The 21,318-nt window shown below is 32.9% G+C and overlaps 1 protein-coding gene across 3 annotated transcripts in view; it reads left to right on the top strand.

Annotated features, from left to right (window-relative positions):
• The window catches only part of COL11A1 (collagen type XI alpha 1 chain), a 214,931-nt gene that overhangs the window by 146,866 nt on the left and 46,747 nt on the right, over positions 1 to 21,318 (top strand). For all 3 annotated transcript variants that reach the window (XR_012130262.1, XM_036996455.2, XM_036996454.2), the window contains exons 42-46: positions 8,923 to 9,030; positions 15,255 to 15,362; positions 16,295 to 16,348; positions 17,324 to 17,377; positions 17,871 to 17,978. Coding sequence is in view for 2 of the 3 variants with exons in the window: in XM_036996455.2 (XP_036852350.2) it covers positions 8,923 to 9,030; positions 15,255 to 15,362; positions 16,295 to 16,348; positions 17,324 to 17,377; positions 17,871 to 17,978 (432 nt within the window). In the remaining variant the exon portion in view is untranslated. The remainder of the gene's footprint in view (positions 1 to 8,922; positions 9,031 to 15,254; positions 15,363 to 16,294; positions 16,349 to 17,323; positions 17,378 to 17,870; positions 17,979 to 21,318) is intronic.

Raw genomic sequence — 21,318 nt, 5'->3', positions numbered from 1 at the left:
ACACTTTCAACTCCTTTTTTAAAAAAAAAATTTTGGTATCATTAATATAAAATCACATGAGCAACATTGTGGTTACTAGATTCCTCCCATTATCAAGTCCCCCCCACATACCCCATTACAGTCACTGTCCATCAGTATAGTAAGATGCTATAGAATCACTATGTGTCTTCTCTGTGCTGTACTGCCTTCTCTGTGCCCACCCCTGCATTATGTGTGCTAATCGTAATGCCCTTATTCCCCTTCTCCCTCCCTTCCCACCCACCATTCCCAGTCCCTTTCCCTTTGGTAACTGTTAGTCCTACACATTCAACTCTTAGTGCTAAGAACTTTATAAATTGTTATCTTATTTGATTCTTGCAATCTGGCCCAGTAGATATTATGATACCATTTTTAAAGGCAAGAGATCTGAGACTTAGAGAAGGTAAACAACTTGTCCAAGTTCTTATTCCTTTGAAGACAAAAATCCATGATACTCTTCAAATATCTGCTTAATTAGTCCTCTCTCTCTCTCTCTCTGATTTTCTCAAGTCCTCTTGACCCTTCACTACAGCTGTGAACAATTTTCTCAAAAGGAAGAGAGTTATAGGAGTTAACATTACAGCTAACCAGGCTTTAATATTCCTGTACATGTTCTTTATAACCATTGCTTAATTTGAATGAATCCAAGATTAAACTGCTCATATAGATGTACAGTTTGAATGACTAGATGTTTTTCAATATACTATTAAATCCTTGGCTTCTTTATCCTAGAATACAGTATTTTAAAGACTGAGCATATGCTGTGCAGTTCTGGATTACTAGAGAAATAATAAATTCCGTCATTGTAGAGGTTATCAATGAACTAAAACTAAAAGCTCTAATCAGGGCTTTTGTTAGTGAACAGTTCTTGCTCACAGTGGAATTTGTCAAGTTTGTACATGTCACAATTATGCAACTTACACACTATATCCTTTTTATTTATTGTGATCCATACAATAAAAAATAGAATATTTAATAGTCATTCTTCCATCCTTGTACCCATCTATTCACTTATAAATATTTTTGACATTCATTCTCTTTATTCATAATCCATTCAGTAAGAAACATAGTCCAGGTCATTCCTATCATGTTGCTGTGACACCTTATGGAAGTGGGTTTATTGAACTTTGCAAGGTCTAGCTATAAGGCCATTGGCTTATGATTAGAGAAACTATGATGTGTAAAGCTGTATCAGTCAGAAGGTCTGTTTGAGGATATGGGAAATTGTGTTATGTAGGGTCCTTGCTGTGAATATCTTCCAAAGAAATTTCTTGCAAATCAGAGCTTTAGAAACATTTGTAATTTTTTGAGAAGTCAGCTGGGTTTTTTTATGTTTGTTTTAATTTGTTTATCCAACTTAGATTTCTCTTCTTTCTTTGGCTTATGAAAATCATACAAAACTGAAACACAACAGAGCAGATAATTCTTTACTGTATGACTGTTTTTGTTATTTTTTTAAATTCAACTCTATAAAAAAGTACATGTGATGTCCCTTAATATTATCAATCATGTTTTATTAAAATTCATTTTTTAGTTGCTGGACAGAACCTATTAAATTGGTTCCATAACCTATCAATGGATAATGACCTGCAGATGGGAAAAATCTTGGCCAATAGTATGCATTTTTAGTTTACTAATATTGTTGGTTCTATTTTTTTGCTAGTAAAGTTACTTATTTATATGTTTTTCTTGACTATTTCTTATTTATATTATCGTATGTTTTATGTCTTCCCTGTAAGTTGCTATAAATCTTTTCTAAACATAAGTAAATATCTGATATATGAGAAAATCTATTAAGCTATTTATATAGATTGATTAAATGAACATTTCCTGCAAAAGCCTATGGTTTACTGAGGAAAACAGACATGAAATAGATAAAATAAAATACTCAATAATAAGCAATATATTAAAAGAAAGAATAAAGAAGACAAGGTAAGGACAAGGATTTTTTTATGTGAGAGTTAGAGCTAAAAAAACATTAGTTTTATCTATGAAAAACAAGATTTTTGTATGCTAAATTTAGTCTTGTTCACCACTGTTTTAAACCTTTTAGCAAAGACCTGGTATTTCCATGTCATAATTCTCTTAAGTTTTCACTACCAAGAGTGATCATATACTAGGAAACATTTTTTTCATGCTCCCTCCTAAAACAAGTAAGATGATCCCAACAGGGTGCTGTGACTTTGGGCTTGTAAAGTCTGGCAAAAACCAAGCACTCACTATATGCATGATGTTGTATACAAGAGCTGGTAATAGGTGCCAATCAAAGCACAGGCATGTTTTCTGATCTCAGGGGGTTTACGCACTTACTGATGCCTTGATGCACATGCACATGCACAAGACAGAAAGCAACAGGGGACCAAGCAGCAAGAGAGGAAGGCAAGGCCACCTTTTTCTCACATGTTGAGCATATACTGAATAAACGTTTTATATTTATGTAAACACACAATGTATGCAAATATATTACACAAACAAATTCCCAGATTACACATCCCATCTATGTTTTCACAAAACAAAATCAAGAAAAAAGTATCCCCTAAATAACCTCTCCTCTGTATATCTTTTTCTGATATAGAACCTGTCATTGCCAACAGTCACTTCTCTAAAAATTAGAGATTAAAACAAAATAATGCACTTGGTAAAATACCTAGATCCTTACAAGCACATTTCCTTTTTTTCCTGGGAGTGGTGGGAATTATAATGTAGACAGAATATGGATGGGGAGGTGGGAGCCCAAACACATAGCTGTTAAAAGGCAAATATCCAAGATTTCCCAATTTTGCAATACATTGGTCTTCACCCCTTCCCTACAATTCCTCTTCTATTACTGTCGCTGAGGATTCTCTTTTCTTCGTTATGTGCTATTATTTCCTCTTGTTGTTATCCCTTCTTTAGGAGTTAACATGTCCTTCCTATCATAATTCCTATTTCTTCTGGTTTTTTTTCCTTTATCATTCCAAAGAATCATATTTTCATTGGCTTCTACCTAGTCCTTAAACAAAATATCAGACAAATTTTCAGGAGGATTACACCTACTGACTAAGAGTCATGTACTACACTTTTTAAGATAAGGCGCATTTCCTCTCTTGTTTCTCAGGTGATCTCAGTGGGCTGTCCTGCTGCCCGACCAGGGCTGAGCATAGAAATGGTTGCCATGACATCAAAAGGATCATAATGACCAAATGGCTGTAATAAGCAAAGATGGAGATACTGCAGAATTTTGACTCAATCCTTCAGAATTTGTTTTTGCATTCTGATAATGCTTGATCTTTCATCTGAATTTTTAGCATGTATGTTCTAAAATACATGCATTCTGGGAAGTGAGAATGGCCTCATCCTTCTTTGGTCGTAAAAGTCAGCTTGGTCCTTAAAGAAAAGGGCAGACTTTGCCTTTGTCTTCTACTTGCATAGATCTGTTTCATAAGCATTTTTGTGTTTATGCTCCCACTCTACTCTCTAGTGGGCTGCCTTTTAACTGAATGCTGATGAGATGATTTCTCTGTTAATCACTTTCATTTACTTCACAAATGCTCCTCAGAATATGAGACACCCAGAGAAAGTAACAGAAAATATTTATCTGGGTGTTCCCTTGTATGTGAAGAGCTGGCAATAACCGCTATTATCATTGTCCCGAGAACACACACTGATAATATGGCCTCTCGTTTCATTACTGTTGTAAGGTTTAGGGGAAGGGACTGTGGAAGAGGATGAAGCTAACATGAAGTTAAAGAAAGGGAACAAAATAGAGAACTGTAAACTCCTCCCTTTTAAAAGCAGGTAAATGTCCACCTTTAATTGAAAACAAGTTGGCTGTAGTGGTTAATATTTAGTATTAAAATAACAGAATGCTTATGATACTATGGTCTTTACAATTCACTTAACTCAACAAATACTACTGCCTTTGGGAAACTTTTAACTTGCCACGTGTCCATTGCAATTTAAATCACAACTTGGGAAAATGGTATTTCTTTCTATCGATTTTAGCCACTTTTTCTGTGAGTTCCTTCCAGTTAAGCAGTTTTGATGGGTAAAATATTTATCATTTCTATAAAGAGGTGACTATGCAAACAGCTTAAATTAGGATTAAAAATACTGATTTGTGGGAAAAAGCTCTACCCTTCTTTTAACAGTGTGACCTTAGATATTTCATGTAACCTTCTGGGTCTTTGTGTTCTCTCATAAATTTCACTTCTACAGTCATTTGGGATTGCATATTTAATTTTGAAATATATAGCTGCTCCTGTACAGTTATCTAACATCTGTTGCATTTTTACTATAAGGCAGACATTGTTTAAAGGACTTTATATGTATCATCACATTAAACATCACAAAAATCTGACTGCAAATTATTTCTTCCCCCAAGCCATAGAACCATAGAGGCTAATCAGTTTGCTCAAGGGAAGGTAGTGGATCCAGTCCTGGAAAGGCAAAAATCACATATGCAATTGATTCATATACTTAGGACCAGCTATGTGACAGGAACTGCTCAAAGTGCTGGAGATCAATGAAAAGGAAAAAAAAAAAGCAGAAATCCTACTCTTGTGTAGCTGATCATTACTCATTTAATTTTTGTTTAAACCCATACATTTGTTTTAGATGTAATTGTTTATTTATCTGCCAATTACAAAACCTTCTGTTCTCTACTTGGCCCAGTTATAGAGCAATGCAATAATGCCTAGCACTACAAATGTCTACCCTTGAAAGAAGAAAAAGCATTTGCAATGAGTTTCTCAAGGGCTGATACCTACCATAATATATTTTGTATTCCCAGTCATTGTCACAAGGCAGTATAGTCTTACTGTATTTTTGCTGAATGTGTAAATGGGTTTCCTTTTTAATATTTGTTTAAATTTTCATTTATTTAAAAATGGGACCTCTCCAGTTGAAAGTAAAGGATTCATAACGCTTATTTTTCTTTTAAAAGTTGGCCTGGGAACATTTTTAGAATATTTGCAAGTTTGTAAGATCATTTGCTTAATCAGTAGATATCATCAGAAATTTTCACTTTTCATTTGTAGATGTATAAAATAAAATCATTGTAGACCATGCTGTTATGAAAAATATCTAGACTTATAGAATGTTTGAAATAAATAATGGAAAAGGAAATTGCATTTGTACTGTAGGACATAAATATACATTGAAAAAGTCTCATCTTGTTTTCATCCACTGTTTCAAAGTTAATGAGCTGTGACAATATCATGAGCAGTATTTTAACTACAGAAAAGTAATATGTTTTTATTGTTAATTTTAATGCAGTTTCCACAAGTAAGATGGAAATCTGAAATTTAGTCTTATCAGTCCTCTGAGGGAATACTTAAAATAGTTAAGCTTTATAATAAAAAATGGTGTGTGATATCTACAAACTAGTTCAATGTCATTAATTCAAATCAGCATTCTTTTCATACTTGATATACATGAAAATATTTGTGGTTAATTTTAAATATTAAACATACTTCACAGTAAAGTTAACAAGCATTCTTTTCTTAAGAACAATGAGTTATTTTCATGTAACTCATTGGTCATAATGTATCCAATTAAAGAAATATATAGTTCTCTCAATTTTTAAACCATATCTTATAAGGAAAGTATATATTCAGTTGTTCTTTCTCCTGCAAATTCAGGGAGTTTCTATTGACTACACATGAATATGTTTAGATCCTAAATTTTTTAATACCTTCCTCATGTTAACATACATTATAAAAAAGCAATGCATATCCTCTTCAATTTTATTTTTTGCTTGTATTTATTACTATTATTTGTAATTAATGCATATACTAAATTACTTTATGCTTCAGAAATATTAACAAAGACATCATGGAGATACATACAGGACAAAATTCAATATGCCAAGTGCTACGTTAATTCCTTCAGAAAATAATGGTAGAAAACCTAGTGTGTACTATGGTAAACTGTATAAGGAATATTTGGAAGGATGTCTCATTCTTTAAATTCTCAGAATAAAACAACTTTTGGGAAACTGGTTGTTACCCTGGCCCTGAAGAATGGCTGAAATTTCAATAGTACAGGTAAAGACCAAACATTTTCCAGGGTGGGAGATAAGTGTGACCAACCATTTGGGGGTAGAAATGGACATATTATGTGGACATGATGATGAGAGATATAGTATTTTAGGAGAAAATAATTTGCACATTATAAAACTAAAATATGAAGTAAAAAAAATTCTACGTGTATATGAATATTGTTCTTGGAAGACTAAGGATAAATATATTCTCAAAAAGATGCATTAACTCAAACTTCTTAGAGTTCTGCAAATAAGAAATATTTAACTTTTAAAATCAGAAATGGAAAATAATCTAAATGTCCCATAGTGTCACATGTGCTGATTTAGCTCTTAAAACTAAAAACAGTTCTTTTATGTTGAAAATTAAAGAATTTTTGAACAACAGTGACAAAGAGCAAAAATTCTTAAACTGTGTAGCGAAGTTCAAATGAACTATCAGAATCACAGAATGACTATTTAGACAAAGGCGATAGGCACTGCCATCAGCTCTTTTGTTTTCTCATTTTAGAGAGTGTTTCACTAATATAAGCTTGTGCAAGTAGAAGTGGTCTTCAGTGGCTAGAGTCTGGCACAATATATATAAATTACACTGGTGTGAAGAATCAGGGAATATTTTTTTTTACCATGTGTGCAGTACTCAGTGCTGTAGGAAAAAACCCTTGTGTGGATCAGGGCACATCAGCTAGTCCAAATGGCCTTACCCTGAAATATTAGCAAATATTTTCTAATTTCTCAAATATTTCTTTTATTTCTTTTGTTTGTAATTCAAGGAACACCTTTGCATACCTCTGCATTACAGGGTTCTTGTTCCTGTTCCCTTCCTTCTTGTCCTTCACTTTCTTCTCCGTCTTCTCTGTCTCTGTCCCTGTTTTTTGGGCCTTCTGCCTCTCCCTGCCTCTCTCTCTCTTGCCATGGGCCTCTTCTGCATCCTCTAACCTGCCCTTCTGACGACCCTCCCACCAGTGATAGGGACAGGTCGATGCTACTTTCTCTTTAGGGCTGTGCTTCTTGAATGTAAAACACTTAGAGGACTGCTCTTAGTTTTCTCCTCTGCACTAGCTTCTGGAATCATTCATTTAAAATCTGCCACCTTATTAAAAGTTATACCACCATGCTTGACTCTTTTTCATAATAATATTTAGCATTATTAAATTAAAAAGAACATTCGACAGAGGGTAGATATTTACTATCTAAAAAAATACCAGCTGCCGTTTTCCTTTGAAACTGTTTCTTCTCTAGCATTTGAACTGTGTGATAGGTAAAAATTTAATTTTCACCCAACTCTTAATTTTATACAGTATGAGATACACTTCCTGTTTTTTAGTATATATATATATATATATATATATATATATCAGCTAATTTGCCAAATCCGCTACCCACCCCCAACCATGGGAGTCATTAATGTCTTCATCAGAGAGAAACAATGGGTGGCTTTGTGGAGAAAGCACAGAGTTGAGTCCAAGGTCAAGGTTTCTGTTGAAAAGTTACCTGATGGGAAAGATAGTTAACCTCTTTAAGCTACAGGTTTCTCATCTTTGAAACTGACATGCTACAACTGTGCTATCAATTCCATGGAGATTTTATTTTTGAGAAAAAAATGACAAAATGAGTGTGAAACTGACTTGTAAATTATAAAGTACTATGTCAATACAAATTGTTGTCATTATTATCACTGTTCTCATTCTGTTCATACATAAGTAGTTCTCAAGCTAATGGAAATATAAACTAGAACAAAGTCAATAATTCATTCATATGATAAAATTATTTCCAGTTATATGGGAAGTATAACATTAGAAAATAGTGTTAAAGTGTTGTATTTTCCAGCTTTTATAAACCATTTTTTCTATGAGTTTTGAAAAAATGATGTTATTTTCTAAACATCTTAATTATTAAGGAAAGCTGCAATAATCATTTCCTAATATTTTACATTTAGTTCAGTCATGAAAGAAAATGAAAATTATAACCACCACCCATCTAGGAATCTAACACTAAGACAACATCCTTGTTATTTTGTATTAATTAAAATTGAAAATAGTATATAGGTTATACTTAAGCTTTACATGACTCAGTAAAGATATGTTTGCATTTCTTTTATTCTTTCTTTAAATAATGTTTTCCTAAATTATTGATAGAGGTAATTAATATGAAGGCAGTATCTACGCTGTTATTTTTTAAAATTTCACTTGTCAAGCATATTTTAAAGCAAATTAGTTGAAAATATATGGCATTTCCTTTGTAACTGCATTAGACATATCTAACTAAATGTGAATTTCTTGTCAGTGATCATGATAAAACCCAATGGTCCCTGCAGGACCCTAAGACAAATTTAAGGACTTATATTCTGGGAAAATGTCCAAACTTGGGTTATCATTATCAAATTTTATTATCTAAAAATTTGTGTTTGTATCCTAATGCAATGACAATTTCTGAACTCATTTTTAGGACTTTAAAATCGTCATTAAACAAGTTTGAGGTGAAGCTCAGAAATCACCTTGAGAAATACTAGTCTAGAAAGTGTATGCTGGCAATCTATGATAACAATACAAGGGAGAAAATTGTGTAGAAAGTTTTTTATTGGGTTCATGTTTTATAAAACATTGTGAACAATTGTGAACAATAAATAAAAAAGGTAACAGTAAAATATTAAAGACAATTTGAAAATATTATTTTCATCTTATCAATATTTCCTAACTTCAATATCTGTACTTAATCTTTCAAATGGCAAGTACAACTGTTCCTGTTTGTGATGGTAAAATGATATAAAAGTGACTTTTACATTACTTACTTTTCTGTAAAATTCCATTATTACATTACGTGATTCTTAAACCACTATCACTTTTTCTATCATTAATAACAAATGCCTTTTTCCTGTGTCCTAGGGCTCACCAGGAGAACGTGGATCAGCAGGCACAGCTGGCCCGATTGGTTTGCCAGGGCGTCCAGGACCTCAGGGTCCTCCTGGTCCAGCTGGAGAGAAAGGTGCTCCTGTGAGTAATTTCAAGGAAAAAATACTATGCCGCCATCCTGCACATACTGCTTTTTATTCAAGTATATTAGCTGTTCATACTCCACTGCATTCTCTCTGCATATGTGCCTGGCATATAAACACACTGCTTTCTATATTCATAATAGAGAAAATTTCAAATTCAATTAAATAAGATGACATTTTTCCACACTTTATGAAACCTTAAGACCTGTGAGAGAGTTGGATATTACTAATGTACAAGGCCTTGGATTTTTCTCCTTTTAAAAAATAAAATTAGAGCTTGAGTAAAACTATACTTTGCTGCCTTATATTAGAAGAGTGTGCAATTTTTACCCCTCTTGTAATACAACTTCATTTCCATTCATTTCTACAGTCTGTAAGTGAAACCCATAGAAAGTGACTTCCCTTTCCTTGTAATTTGAGTTTTGATCTACAATGAATGAATGGGAAATACCTGACCAATTATTTCATCTTATAGTTATTGAACTTAAAAATTTTATATTTAAGTGATCATGGACTATATTCTGTTCATCATATTTATGTATCTTTGTCAAGATGTATTCCTTACTTTTGTTCCTACTTTTGATTTAATAATATAAATTCTCAAGAAGAAAAAGCATTCTCTCATCCTCCAAGATTAAAACACAAGCTCATTCAGTAAATGTAAACATTGATTACCATAGTACACAAAAATGAGTTCAATACTTTTGTAAACATGTAAATCTTGACACATATAGCCTAGTTTAAGCCTGCAATTTGCAAAATAATTTTTTACCACTGACTTTATTTTACAAGTTGATTCAGATTTAGCAAGTTGCTTACATTGTCCATGCATTATCTCTTGTTACTATTTGTGATATTATTCAAGTGTTTCCAAATTAAAATCATTGTTTTCTGTAATCTGTTACCCCTCATTAAGTATTTAGAATGTTAGAATGGGGCCATGCCACCTGTGGATAGAATTTCGGGGAGACAGAAAAAGTATTTTTAATTGCTGAAATAAAGAAATTTAAAGCAATGTATTTCCAATTTAGTAAGTTTGTTGAAAATTTTGACTTCATTTTCTGAAATGTTAATAGACAACTATGAAAAAATTATTCTTTGCCTCCCTTTTACAAATTCAGTAAATTAAAACCAACCTCAGAAAGCAAAGATTTGTTCAAAAAAGTTTGATTGCATACTGTGCCCTGGAAGGCAATAAAAAAGACAGATTCAAACTCTTTCATTCAAGTTCATTTAAAAAATCCAAGACATCAATATCTTGGCATAACGCTATGGAGAATATATGCAGGTAATAAGTATATGCACTGCTCTTTATACAAATTCAAAATATACTAATTAAAGAATTCACAGATTCTGTGAAGATAATGCAGTTGATCCTTGAACAAAATGGGTTTGAATGGCACAGATCCACTTATGCACAGATTTTTAAAAATATATATATTGGAAAAATTTTTGGAGATTTGTGACAATTTGAAAAAGCATTTTCTTTTCTCTAGTTTATTTTATTGTAAGAATAGAGTGTATATACATAAAATATACAAAACATGTGACTGTTTATGTTATTGGTAAGGCTCCTGGTCAATAGTAAGCTATTAGTAGTTAAGTTTTTAGGAAGTCAAAAGTATATGAGGTTGTTTCACAGCATGGAGTGTGGGGTGCTAGTAACCCTACCCCCTCATTTGCTCAAGGGTCAGCTGTATATTGGATGCTGAGTTTTAAAGTCATTAATTCCTTAACTTGATGAAGGAAAAAATAGTGAAACAAAGACAAGAATATGGAAAATGACTGAAAATAATAATAAGAAATTAATTTGGTGAGATAGAGATGAAGTTATTGACAGAAGCCCTTCTAAGTACTAATATTTGGACCTCGGTTTTATTGGTGATTGATGATATTGTGACTAAAAAGGTAAAAGGAAATTCTCTGCCTATCTGTCTTCTCTCAGTTCTTCCCACCACCAATAAAAATTCCAGTAAGTTCATTCTGTTATTCTCTTACCAAACAAAGTTGCTGACAACAACAAGATCCTAGACACTCTATCAGGTAGTAGTTTTGAAGAAGGTGTCTATTTAGTAACAGTAGCACAAAATAGTTATAGAAATATTGGGTGAAAGTACCTATAGATCTTTTGCAGAGGTTTTTAAAAAACTGATGTAAATGTTGGCTAAGATGTTAAGCATAGCCTTTTACCTCTTGTTAAACTTAAATGTAAATTTTGGATCTTAACTCCTCTGTGCAACTTGTATTAGAAACTGTTAAATAATTATGAGCAGGTTAAGGCTTGCATAAAGAAATAGAAAGATGAGATGGGGATCTATGAAAGGCAAGTCTTTGGTCTACTTGCCCACCAGCCTACCTCCTTGGAAGGGAGACAAGAGCCATGAATATTTACATGACTTACTTATGGCAATAACTGTGGCCTAATCTGTATTCCCAAATTAATCAGATTAGAAACTTGGGGGTCTGGGCCTGCTGGAAAGCAGATAAGAAGAAAGCTAAAACCTCTTCTAACTTATTATATTGATAGAAAAATATTGATGAGGAGAATGATTCTTGAAGAAAATTATTAACTGTATTATACGTGTTGGACTCAAGGATTACAGATAGGAAGCTATGTTGATAATGTGTCTATCTGGGAGACAGTTGTAGCAATGGAAAAAAAATTGCTAGATCCAAAATGAAGGTAATGCATTAACTATAAACAAATTAAGCAATAGTAGTTGGGGATAAAAGAAAAACTTATTTACAATTTCAAGCATGGGTGTGTATAATGCAAAGAGCATGATCAGTGTGAGGATTGTAAATCTGAGAGTTATTTAGAATAAGAACCATGTTAGGAACCATATTATTGAATTCCCACATCATGCAATATCGAAGGAGAATAGTGATCTTGACTATTTAGTAAGAATCTTAATTGTGGGACTTTTGAAAGAATGCATTAAGAGAGAGAGTAAATGAGTCCACGAGTGATAGAAAATACATCCAGGGGTACACAGTCATGCAAGTCGAGAGAAAAAGAGTCTCCCTTGTTGTGAAAGAGAGAGAGTACCGAAAGAGCAGACAAAACAAAAAGCGAGGCCAAGATTTGGCCAGCAGGGGTTCATGGCTTTAGAGTCATGACAGTGGGGGTCCAAAAGCAGGTGGGAAATAAAGGAGAGGGAGAGGCACGCACAGAGCACCTCACGTGAGCCATGGGGCTAAAAGAACAGTGGGTCAGTGAGTGGAAGTACCAGCAGAACTGAATGTATTGCCTTCTTATGATTATTGTAATGGACATATATTTATCTACTTAACCAATAGTAAGAAAAGAGTCAGTGAGAAGTGAGGAAGGTATGAGTGTCTGAGTAGGCTAAGTCTACTGGGTTGGAGCCAATCAGAATTGGCTTGGAACTTAGTTCTATATTTAGCTCATGATTTTGGCTAAGTTATTTAACATCTCAAAATTTCTATTTTCTCATCTCTGAGAAAGAAGGTAGCCACAATATTTGTAAGGATTAGGTGAAACTATAGCTCTAAATCACTTGCAGAATTGTGATAATAATAGTTCAGTGAATAATTATCATCATCCTGTGTGAACCAGAGTTGTCATGAAGAAGGATGAATTAATAACCAGAAAATAAGTGCATAAATTGAATAAGGATGATGGATTCTGTAAATGTAATAAAAATTTAGGTTATCAGCATAGGCTAAAAATAGATCATGCCAAATCAAACACAGGACATAGGGATGAGTAGCTAATTCTGTCAATCTTTTTAAGGTAAGATTCAGCTGTTAATAGTAATAAAGGAGTAGAAGTGATTAAATAAAGACTGCTTAAGGAGAGATGGATAATGTTTCTGGTAGTCCTATAGATTGTGGATCAAGAGATACACAATGGAGGGAAAGTTTGTTACCTTGCAGATTTGTAAATGAAGGATCTAAATTTAGAGTGGTATACATTAGGGGAAAGATTTTTCCTGACTCTACACAGACCAGAATCAGAAAAGATAAATGGCAGGAGATTGTTGTACTATAATGAAGGCAGATAACAATCTCTTATTTACATATGCTCTGATGTAAAATAATTGATTTTTGGAGTTCAGGCTTGCAAGGAAATCCAAATTAAGGACAAGTATCTGAATCAGGTGATATGTTTAAAGCAGTGCAGTTCACTGTAAATATCACAGCACATGTTATGAGTATGGACAGATCTGAGATATTGTAATGTTTGGGTTGAAGGAAATAGCCCCCAGTTTGACATGAGGTGTGTTTTAAAAACATGAGGTGTGTGTTTTGTAGTATAGTTTTGAAAATTGAGATCGTATGGAACTCAGGAAAGTAATAAATCAGCTAACAAAATTAATTTTGTTGTATATAAATAATTTGTTATTTTTGTTGCCATTAAGTAATTAAGTAACTAAAAAAATATTCCTTAAGTGGCAACGCTGGGCCACAGGCCAGAGGATGCAATGGAATCTAAAAATAGACACAGCTTCTGCCCTTACACAATTCATTTTTGTTGTTGTTTTATTGAAGTATAGCTGATATACAGTATTATATTGGCTTCAATTATATAACACAGTGAATCGGCAGTTATATACATTATTAATCCTCACCCCAGCTAATATAGCTACTGTCAGCATAGAGATGTCATGGAACTATTGATTATATTCTCTATACTGTATTTTCATTGTCATGACTAATTTACATTACAGTTGGGGTTTTGTTCCTCTTTATCCCCTTCATCTATTTATTGACTAATGGGGTAATAAAAAAAAAAGCAAAAAATCACTGAGTACATGTATAATTGCAAACTCGGATGAGTGATATGAGGGGACTGTACTGGTGTGTGCCCACAGAGGGGCCTGAGCTGGAATCGGGGCCCTCCCTTAGGCAGGACATTGATGGTTGAATGTAAAAGTTAAGGAAGAGTTAACCAGGTGAGGGGTGCTCCCAGGAGTATTCCAGGCCAAGGGAGCAACATATGCTTAGGCCAAGTAGCAGGAGGGGCATGGAGTCAGGTTTAAGTGAAAAAAGGTCTAGAGGGGTTGGAGTATGGAGAGCAAGGGGAAAGAGAGGTGATGCTGCAGGGGAGACAGTAGGGACCAGGTAGTGGTATGCCACACTGACAGCTTGGTCTTCATCTTAGGAATGGTAAACAAGTAAATTAACTAGAAGATATTGGTAAGAGGATCTGATTGTCCCTCTGGTTACAGCGGAGGTAATATGTTGGAAGTAAGAATAGATGTGAGTAAAAAAAAGATTACTTCAAAAATTCAGATGAAGGCTACTAATATTTTGTGATTAGGTGTTAGTGTTGAAGATAAATTGAAGTGAATATGTATTCAAGAGATGAAACTTAGTCATTGCAAATGGACAGGAGGTGGTGAGGAAAGGTGGGGTGGGAGTGTGGGAGCGGGCAATGCAAAGGCGCGGGAGCTGGTGACTCATGCATTCCATTTGTGTAACAGGAAGAATAGAACCCTGAGTGCAATAAGGGATATACCTTGTGCAAAACTGATGAAATCTGGACTTTTAGGAAATAACTTATTTTAAACTCTGAAAGGATGTTTTAAATGGAAAATAGAAGCTTTCTTTATTATTGAGGCACTACTTTTTAAAATTACCCAAAATAGGTAAATTTTAAAACAGGAAAATAATGCCATTGTCAAAAAATAAAAAAACTAACAGCCTTGTCATTTTGAATCAGTAAAAGCAGCAATGAATTAAAATAACACAGTCTAGGAAAATCCATGAAACATTTGTTGAAAATAGAAAAAGTCTACACATAAAGCCTATTGGGCATATGAGCAAATGTATTTTAAGTTTTTGGCCTAATCACCACTTCCCAGCTATTTCAATAGCACCACCAAGGAAGAGTAAGTAGCTTTTGTAAGAGTTTCCCTAAACATCAGGCATCTGATTTATCAATATATAATACTTTATTAGAAAATGTGTTTGAAAGAAAGATTCTAGGTTGAGTCTTAATTATTTATGGGGAACATAGCCTGAGATTCATGAATTGTTAACAAGGATAGTGTTTTTAGTCATGAAGAATGTAGGGGTCTTTTTGCGTCACCATTTGTTACTTAAAAAAAACTTTTTTTCTTGAGAATACTAAAATAATTTCCTTCTCTACTATGGAAATCAGAATAAGATGTTGTAGCTGCACTTAAAAATTGTAATAAATAGCTAATTTCTAGGTTTCTTACAGGAAAGTAATGATCTGGATTTTCAATACAGGGAGAAAAAGGTCCCCAAGGCCCTGCAGGGCGAGATGGAGTACAAGGCCCTGTGGGCCTCCCGGGACCGGCTGGGCCTGCTGGCTCCCCTGGGGAAGATGGAGACAAGGTTGGTGTTCTTTATTCATGTTAGTCCATCCTGTGCAAAATTAATATTTCCTCAAGAATCCTCAATTTAGTCTAAGATTAGAGGCCAAATCTAAAGATAATTTTTACAAAGTTTCACACATTCTCCACTCCATGTGCTCAAAAGCTTTTTTTTAAAGGTTGAGAAATAGTTTCTTTCCATGAAATAGTATGTGCTATGTACATAAGAAAAGGTGCATTGGTACAATAGTAGTGAGAAAAAAACAGCAGATGCCAAAATTGCTTATTTATTTTTAAACATATGTTTCTGGAATAAATTTGAAATTAATTTAATTACTCATATACTCTTAGCCATTGTGTTATGGTTATTGCAGAATACAACTCAAGAGTGAGCTTGCATAAATATTTAATAATCCTGAACTTCTCTAGTTTTTACTAACATATAAGTAAAGATTCTAGGCTCCTGATTCTGAATGTATAGCTGTGTTGTTAAGTATATGAATTTAAATTTTTTTCTTATTTTACTGTAAAAAGTTGTAACAAAATTTACGAACCAGTAGTCAGATTATGTGCAACATTTTAGCATTTGGAAAGCTAGAAGAAGAAATTAATTTTGATTAATGTGTAATTATATTTCTGTATAAATGAAAGTACTTCCATTATCATTTTATAGTGGTGATATTTCAGACAAAATTGATTTTATGAATTTAAAATCTGCTTGCAATATTCCTCAAAGTTCAGCTGACTTTTGTCTATATATTAGTCAATACTAAGCAATATCAGTCAATTCTAGAAAGTACTGAAGCAGAGGGAACCCAGGATTTTGCAGTTTAAACAGTGATATTAAAAACAAGCACTTAATTCCATTAATGTAAAATTTAATAATGAGATTACAATGGAATGGCAAGTACAGCATAATAAAAATAAACTCTAACTCAAACCTTTCAAATACAGGGTGAAATTGGTGAACCAGGGCAAAAAGGCAGCAAGGGTGACAAAGGAGAAAACGTGAGTTTCCTGCTTCTCCCTGAGGGGCATTATTCATTTAATTCCTTTTGCTATTGACTGTGGATATCTTTCCATAGTACTACTTACTTATGTTTCTGAAGATTATAACATCCATGCTATATTACCTCCTCAGTAACTATTCAGTGTGGGACTTAGTCAATTCTAATAAAATCTCCTTTCAATTTCATGTGTTAAGAAATGCCATAATTCCAACCTTAAAAGCCTCAGAATAAGACTCAGTCACCAACTTTACCCTTCATCACTTTTGCATCATTAGTTCAAACTTCCATATGATTTGAAGGCAAATAATGTCTTAATGTTGTTATGAAAAGAATTTTGACTTAGTGGAAACCTGGAAAAAGTCTCAGGTTCTCCAGTGGTCCATGGGCCACACTTTCAAGAAAGTTAAGAAGAAATATTTATGCACATAAGACTCACAAAGCTATTGAAACCTTGTGCTCAAAATAAGGAATTCTAGAATAGTTCATATATAATGCTGAGTTTGCATGTGCTTACATATGAAGGAAACTCTAAATTTTAGTATATTACTACATTGTGTTTACATAGAATCCCCTCACATCCTAATATTCATTTAGAAGAGAGTATATAGATGAATTTTTCATGTGCTCTTTCAAACTCACATACCTCATTAAAGAAATCTGGTATTCTGAAAAGTTTCAAATGTGAAACTTCAACATGATCGATATTAGCATAAAAATCCACTTTTAAATATCCATGACCCTTACAAATAAATGTGCTTTCACTAACTGCCAATTTAAAATTGATTGCAAATACGCACGTCTGAGTCTCAAGGAGTAAAAACAGTAATGGTTGACTACACTAAATGCAGTTTCCTTTTTTTCCCCCAAGACATGTAGAGATGCCGAATAGATTTGATCAACCAATGTTCTGCACCATATAGCTGAGGCTTTACTGGTTTCACTTTCAAAATTACTGATTTTTATCTCACTGCAGGGTCCTCCTGGTCCCCCAGGTCTTCAAGGTCCACTTGGTGCCCCTGGAATTGCTGTAAGTCTTCCTCTTTTTGAGCAAATCTAAATCTTTACAGTTCCCCAACTAATTTTACAAATTGTCACATAACCGGTCAACTTCATGGAGTTATGTTTGTTTATATGCTTAATATAGAAGTAAATTTACATTATCTAATAAAGCTAACCAATCTGATCTTTATATAGAAAAAGCATTGTGACTTCATTTGAAAATAGATAATAACCAGTTGAGAAGTTGTTAATTTGTAGTAATTTCCCTTAATAGACAGCTTTTATTTTGCTTGGTATGCATGAGAAAATAAACACCAGTCATACACCAGAAACAAAGAATGTAAGGAAAACAAACAGTCCTATATTTACAGCAGGAAATGGAAATTTAATGTACTTTTTTTTACTTGGTTACTTGTAATTAGACCAATTTGATTAAATTTGAAATGGCCATATTTTTATGATGAGTTGTATCAGAATCATGATTTTTCCAGTTTGTGATCATTTTTGCTGCTCTTCTCTAGGGAGGTGATGGTGAACCAGGTCCCAGAGGTCAGCAGGGGATGTTTGGACAAAAAGGTGATGAAGGTGCAAGAGGTTTCCCAGGACCTCCCGGTCCCATAGGTCTTCAGGTAAGATGCTCTCTGCATCACATCCTCTGACATTTCCACCCACTTCTCAAGCCAGTTTTCTGGTGGCTATAAAACAAAGTAGCTTTCCTTTCTTCTATGTAGGAACTTAGCTCCAGAGTTTAACCATAATGACTGTTTTACTTCAGTGTGTATCTGAATTTCAACTGCTTTTTACTAGTTGTGATTAATTTGTCTGCAGCTGTATTAGCCCTGATTCCTGTTTATGGTATGTATATAGGCCTGCATTAGGGTTTACACCTCCTGTCTTCATTCTCACTTGATTTAAAAAAATGAACTACAACCTTATTTAAGTCTGATAGTTAAAAGTAAGATGTTAAAAGGGTTCTTTCACAGGTCTCTTTGCAGGAAAATTAGTACTTGAGATAACTAGCAAAAATTAAAAGCATTCAGAGAAAGATTAAACTACCAGTCACAACTATCAACAGAAATTGCCAACAGCCAATGGTAAACAATAGGTAAACAAATCAACAGTAAATTGATAATTTAAAATAACTTGTTTTTAAAATTTAAACATATTTTATGAACCACATTCACATAAGAAATACTAAATTGTAAAACATTGTAGGCTAAGAAATTTTTAATTCATGTATGTCCTATAACTGGACTCCTAGGCAAAACTTTGCACAGTATACATCTTCTATTCTATTGTTTTTCCACCCTTCCATGTGATGTTCACTGCTTCATGCAAACCTTAGAAATACCTGGCTTTCTTCTTCCAGTTGATTATTTGATATCTACCTAGTGATCTTCTAAGGAATTATAAAATTTTTTTCTAAGTGATATTTGGGTACCATATGATTTTAGCAATGCCACATTATCAATTTTAGAAATGGTTAAATTAAGTCATCTTATTCATCATACTTAAAAATTCATGAAATTATAGAAAAGTAAAAAGTTGAATTTATATATATTTAATTTTTATCTTTATTTCCATAAGTATAGACTACGAATATTAGTTTTTAATTCTAAAGAGCTTATTATACATAATTATACAATTAACATTGTAAGCAATATAATTAATTATATTATCATAACCATTGTTGTCATAGTACTCAGTGGATGTCTACCAGTGAACATGATATTAATAATTTTTTTGCTTTTAATACAAACATAATTCTTTTTAATCTTGGAAAATGCAAAAACTTCATTTTCATATTTGTGTTTAACTGTTTTATGCTTAAATATGCAATTATGAGTACTACATATCAACATGCATGAGTGGCACACATATTGAAAACAGCAGCAAGGTATTTAAAATTAGATCGCCAATGGACATGTTACCATTCACTTACTGCTTTTTCATTTAACTGATTACTGTGAATTCTGTAAGGTGGTAATTTAGGAATTTAGTTCTCATGATTAAAGAGGATGATGCCTTGTAGCTTATACTTACAAAATATTAAGTAAAAAATTATCTTCATTTCCACAATGTAAGAAGGGTACTCTTTGATGAGAGTAACTCAAGAAATCAGTTCACTAAAAAATTGATTATATTTTCCCACAGCTACCTCTTTAAATCAGAAATCTGAAAAGATGCTAATGTAATTAACATGTTCACAATTGCATCTGCATCCTTTAATTTAGTCTTTATGGCAGAATAGATGTTAGCAATTATAATAGACATAAATAAGAATAATATAATATTCTGGTTAAATGACTTGATTTTTCTATTTGAAGTTTACTATTTGTCTGCATATAAAAGAGACATATAGAATGAGAGTTCTTGCCTAAATCCGTTTCTTCATTTCAACGCTTAAGTGGCAAATGATTTTTAATTTGACAGACTTTAAAGCAGAATCTCTCCATGCATAAATTACTCCCTAGGAGAAAGTTGGGACATATGAGAACTGATTAATACTGGAGTGCCATTTAGCACGTTTAGTTCCCTGCAACAAGAGATTTGACTTACTATGTCTCTATTAATTTTAATAATAAGAACATTCTGTCTTAACTCAAACTTCATCAAAAAGAAATAAATATTTCAATTTTTTCTACTAGGAGGGCCCTATTGAATTAATACTAGGATTAACATGCATAAAGAAAAGATGGCAATGCAGAGCTGGGCTTGTTATAGAAATAAAGAAAACTGTGAACTAATATTTCCATACCATTCAACTTAGGGATCCCAAATCAGATGCACACTCTACTAGAAAGAGGTGGAAACCTGGACAAAATGAATGTTATTGTTAATTTGTATGGTGTTTCATAAGAATTTAATTATGTTTTTGCTGCAATGCATACTACTTAAGAAAACAGATTTAAAATGAAATACTTTATTTCATCTATTTTAAAATCTTCTAGCATATTTAGGAATTTAAGTTTGTGTGCTCCATCAATGATTTAGAATCTCTAAAATCAGGGATCCTGGAATCTAAATGTTAGCAATCTCTCCCAGGTGATTTTTAGGTGAACTAAAATCTGAAGCACTACCTGGGTCTCTCTACCAGCAACTTCTTTAGTAATTCTTGCCGCTACCATCAGGTGAGGTAACCATTTGGGAAGTGCATATACCTGGCTATTTTCCTAGGTGTCTGACGTTTCAGAAAAAAAAGGAATATGAAATTCTGGTATATGGGTATATGTGGCCCATTGTAAATCAGTAATTAAGATTTCCTTATAAAAATGAATATATGCCACATTAAAAAAAAATTACTGATACACTCAATAAAGCACCTTCTCTCCAAACTGAAAGTCATGTGAAATTAGTAGGTTATAAAAATCAATTAAATGGTTTTTATATCAGCACTGAAAAATAAATATAACAGGATAAAGTAAAATAGAATAAAAATATTGAAGATTATCATCATCTATACACTTGAGGGCATTACTTTTAGTAATGCATGTTTCAGCTTTTTTGCATATGTATGTTTAGGGGTAATAAGTGAAATGTATTTATTATTGTGGGTCATGGTCAAATAATTTTCAGCCATTGCAGTGTAGCCATTGTGTGTAATGTTAAGTCAATAATTTTACTATAGTACCAGTGGAAATTTAGATTTTTAATATACAAACATTAAAAATAAAAGTTAGTGTATAAGATTTATAAATACTGATAACAGTAAAACATTAAAAAGTTAAAATATTACATAATTCTACCATATTAAAAACTATTTTGACTTTTGCTATTTCTGTCCAATAACCATACCTATTTTAAATATATATTTTACATTTAAATTCATATTATGCATATTCATTTATATTTGTGTTTTATTATTTATACACTATTCATATTTAGAGTATTAGTGCCATGCTAATTATCTTATAATATTCCATTAGTTTATATAACCACATTTATTTAGCTATATTTTATATGATGAAG

The sequence above is a fragment of the Manis javanica genome, chromosome 4, assembly GCF_040802235.1.
Source record: "Manis javanica isolate MJ-LG chromosome 4, MJ_LKY, whole genome shotgun sequence".
NCBI classification, from domain to species: Eukaryota; Metazoa; Chordata; class Mammalia; order Pholidota; family Manidae; genus Manis; species Manis javanica.
Note: the sequence above shows the minus strand (reverse complement) of the source record. Positions and strands in the feature narration are given on the sequence as shown.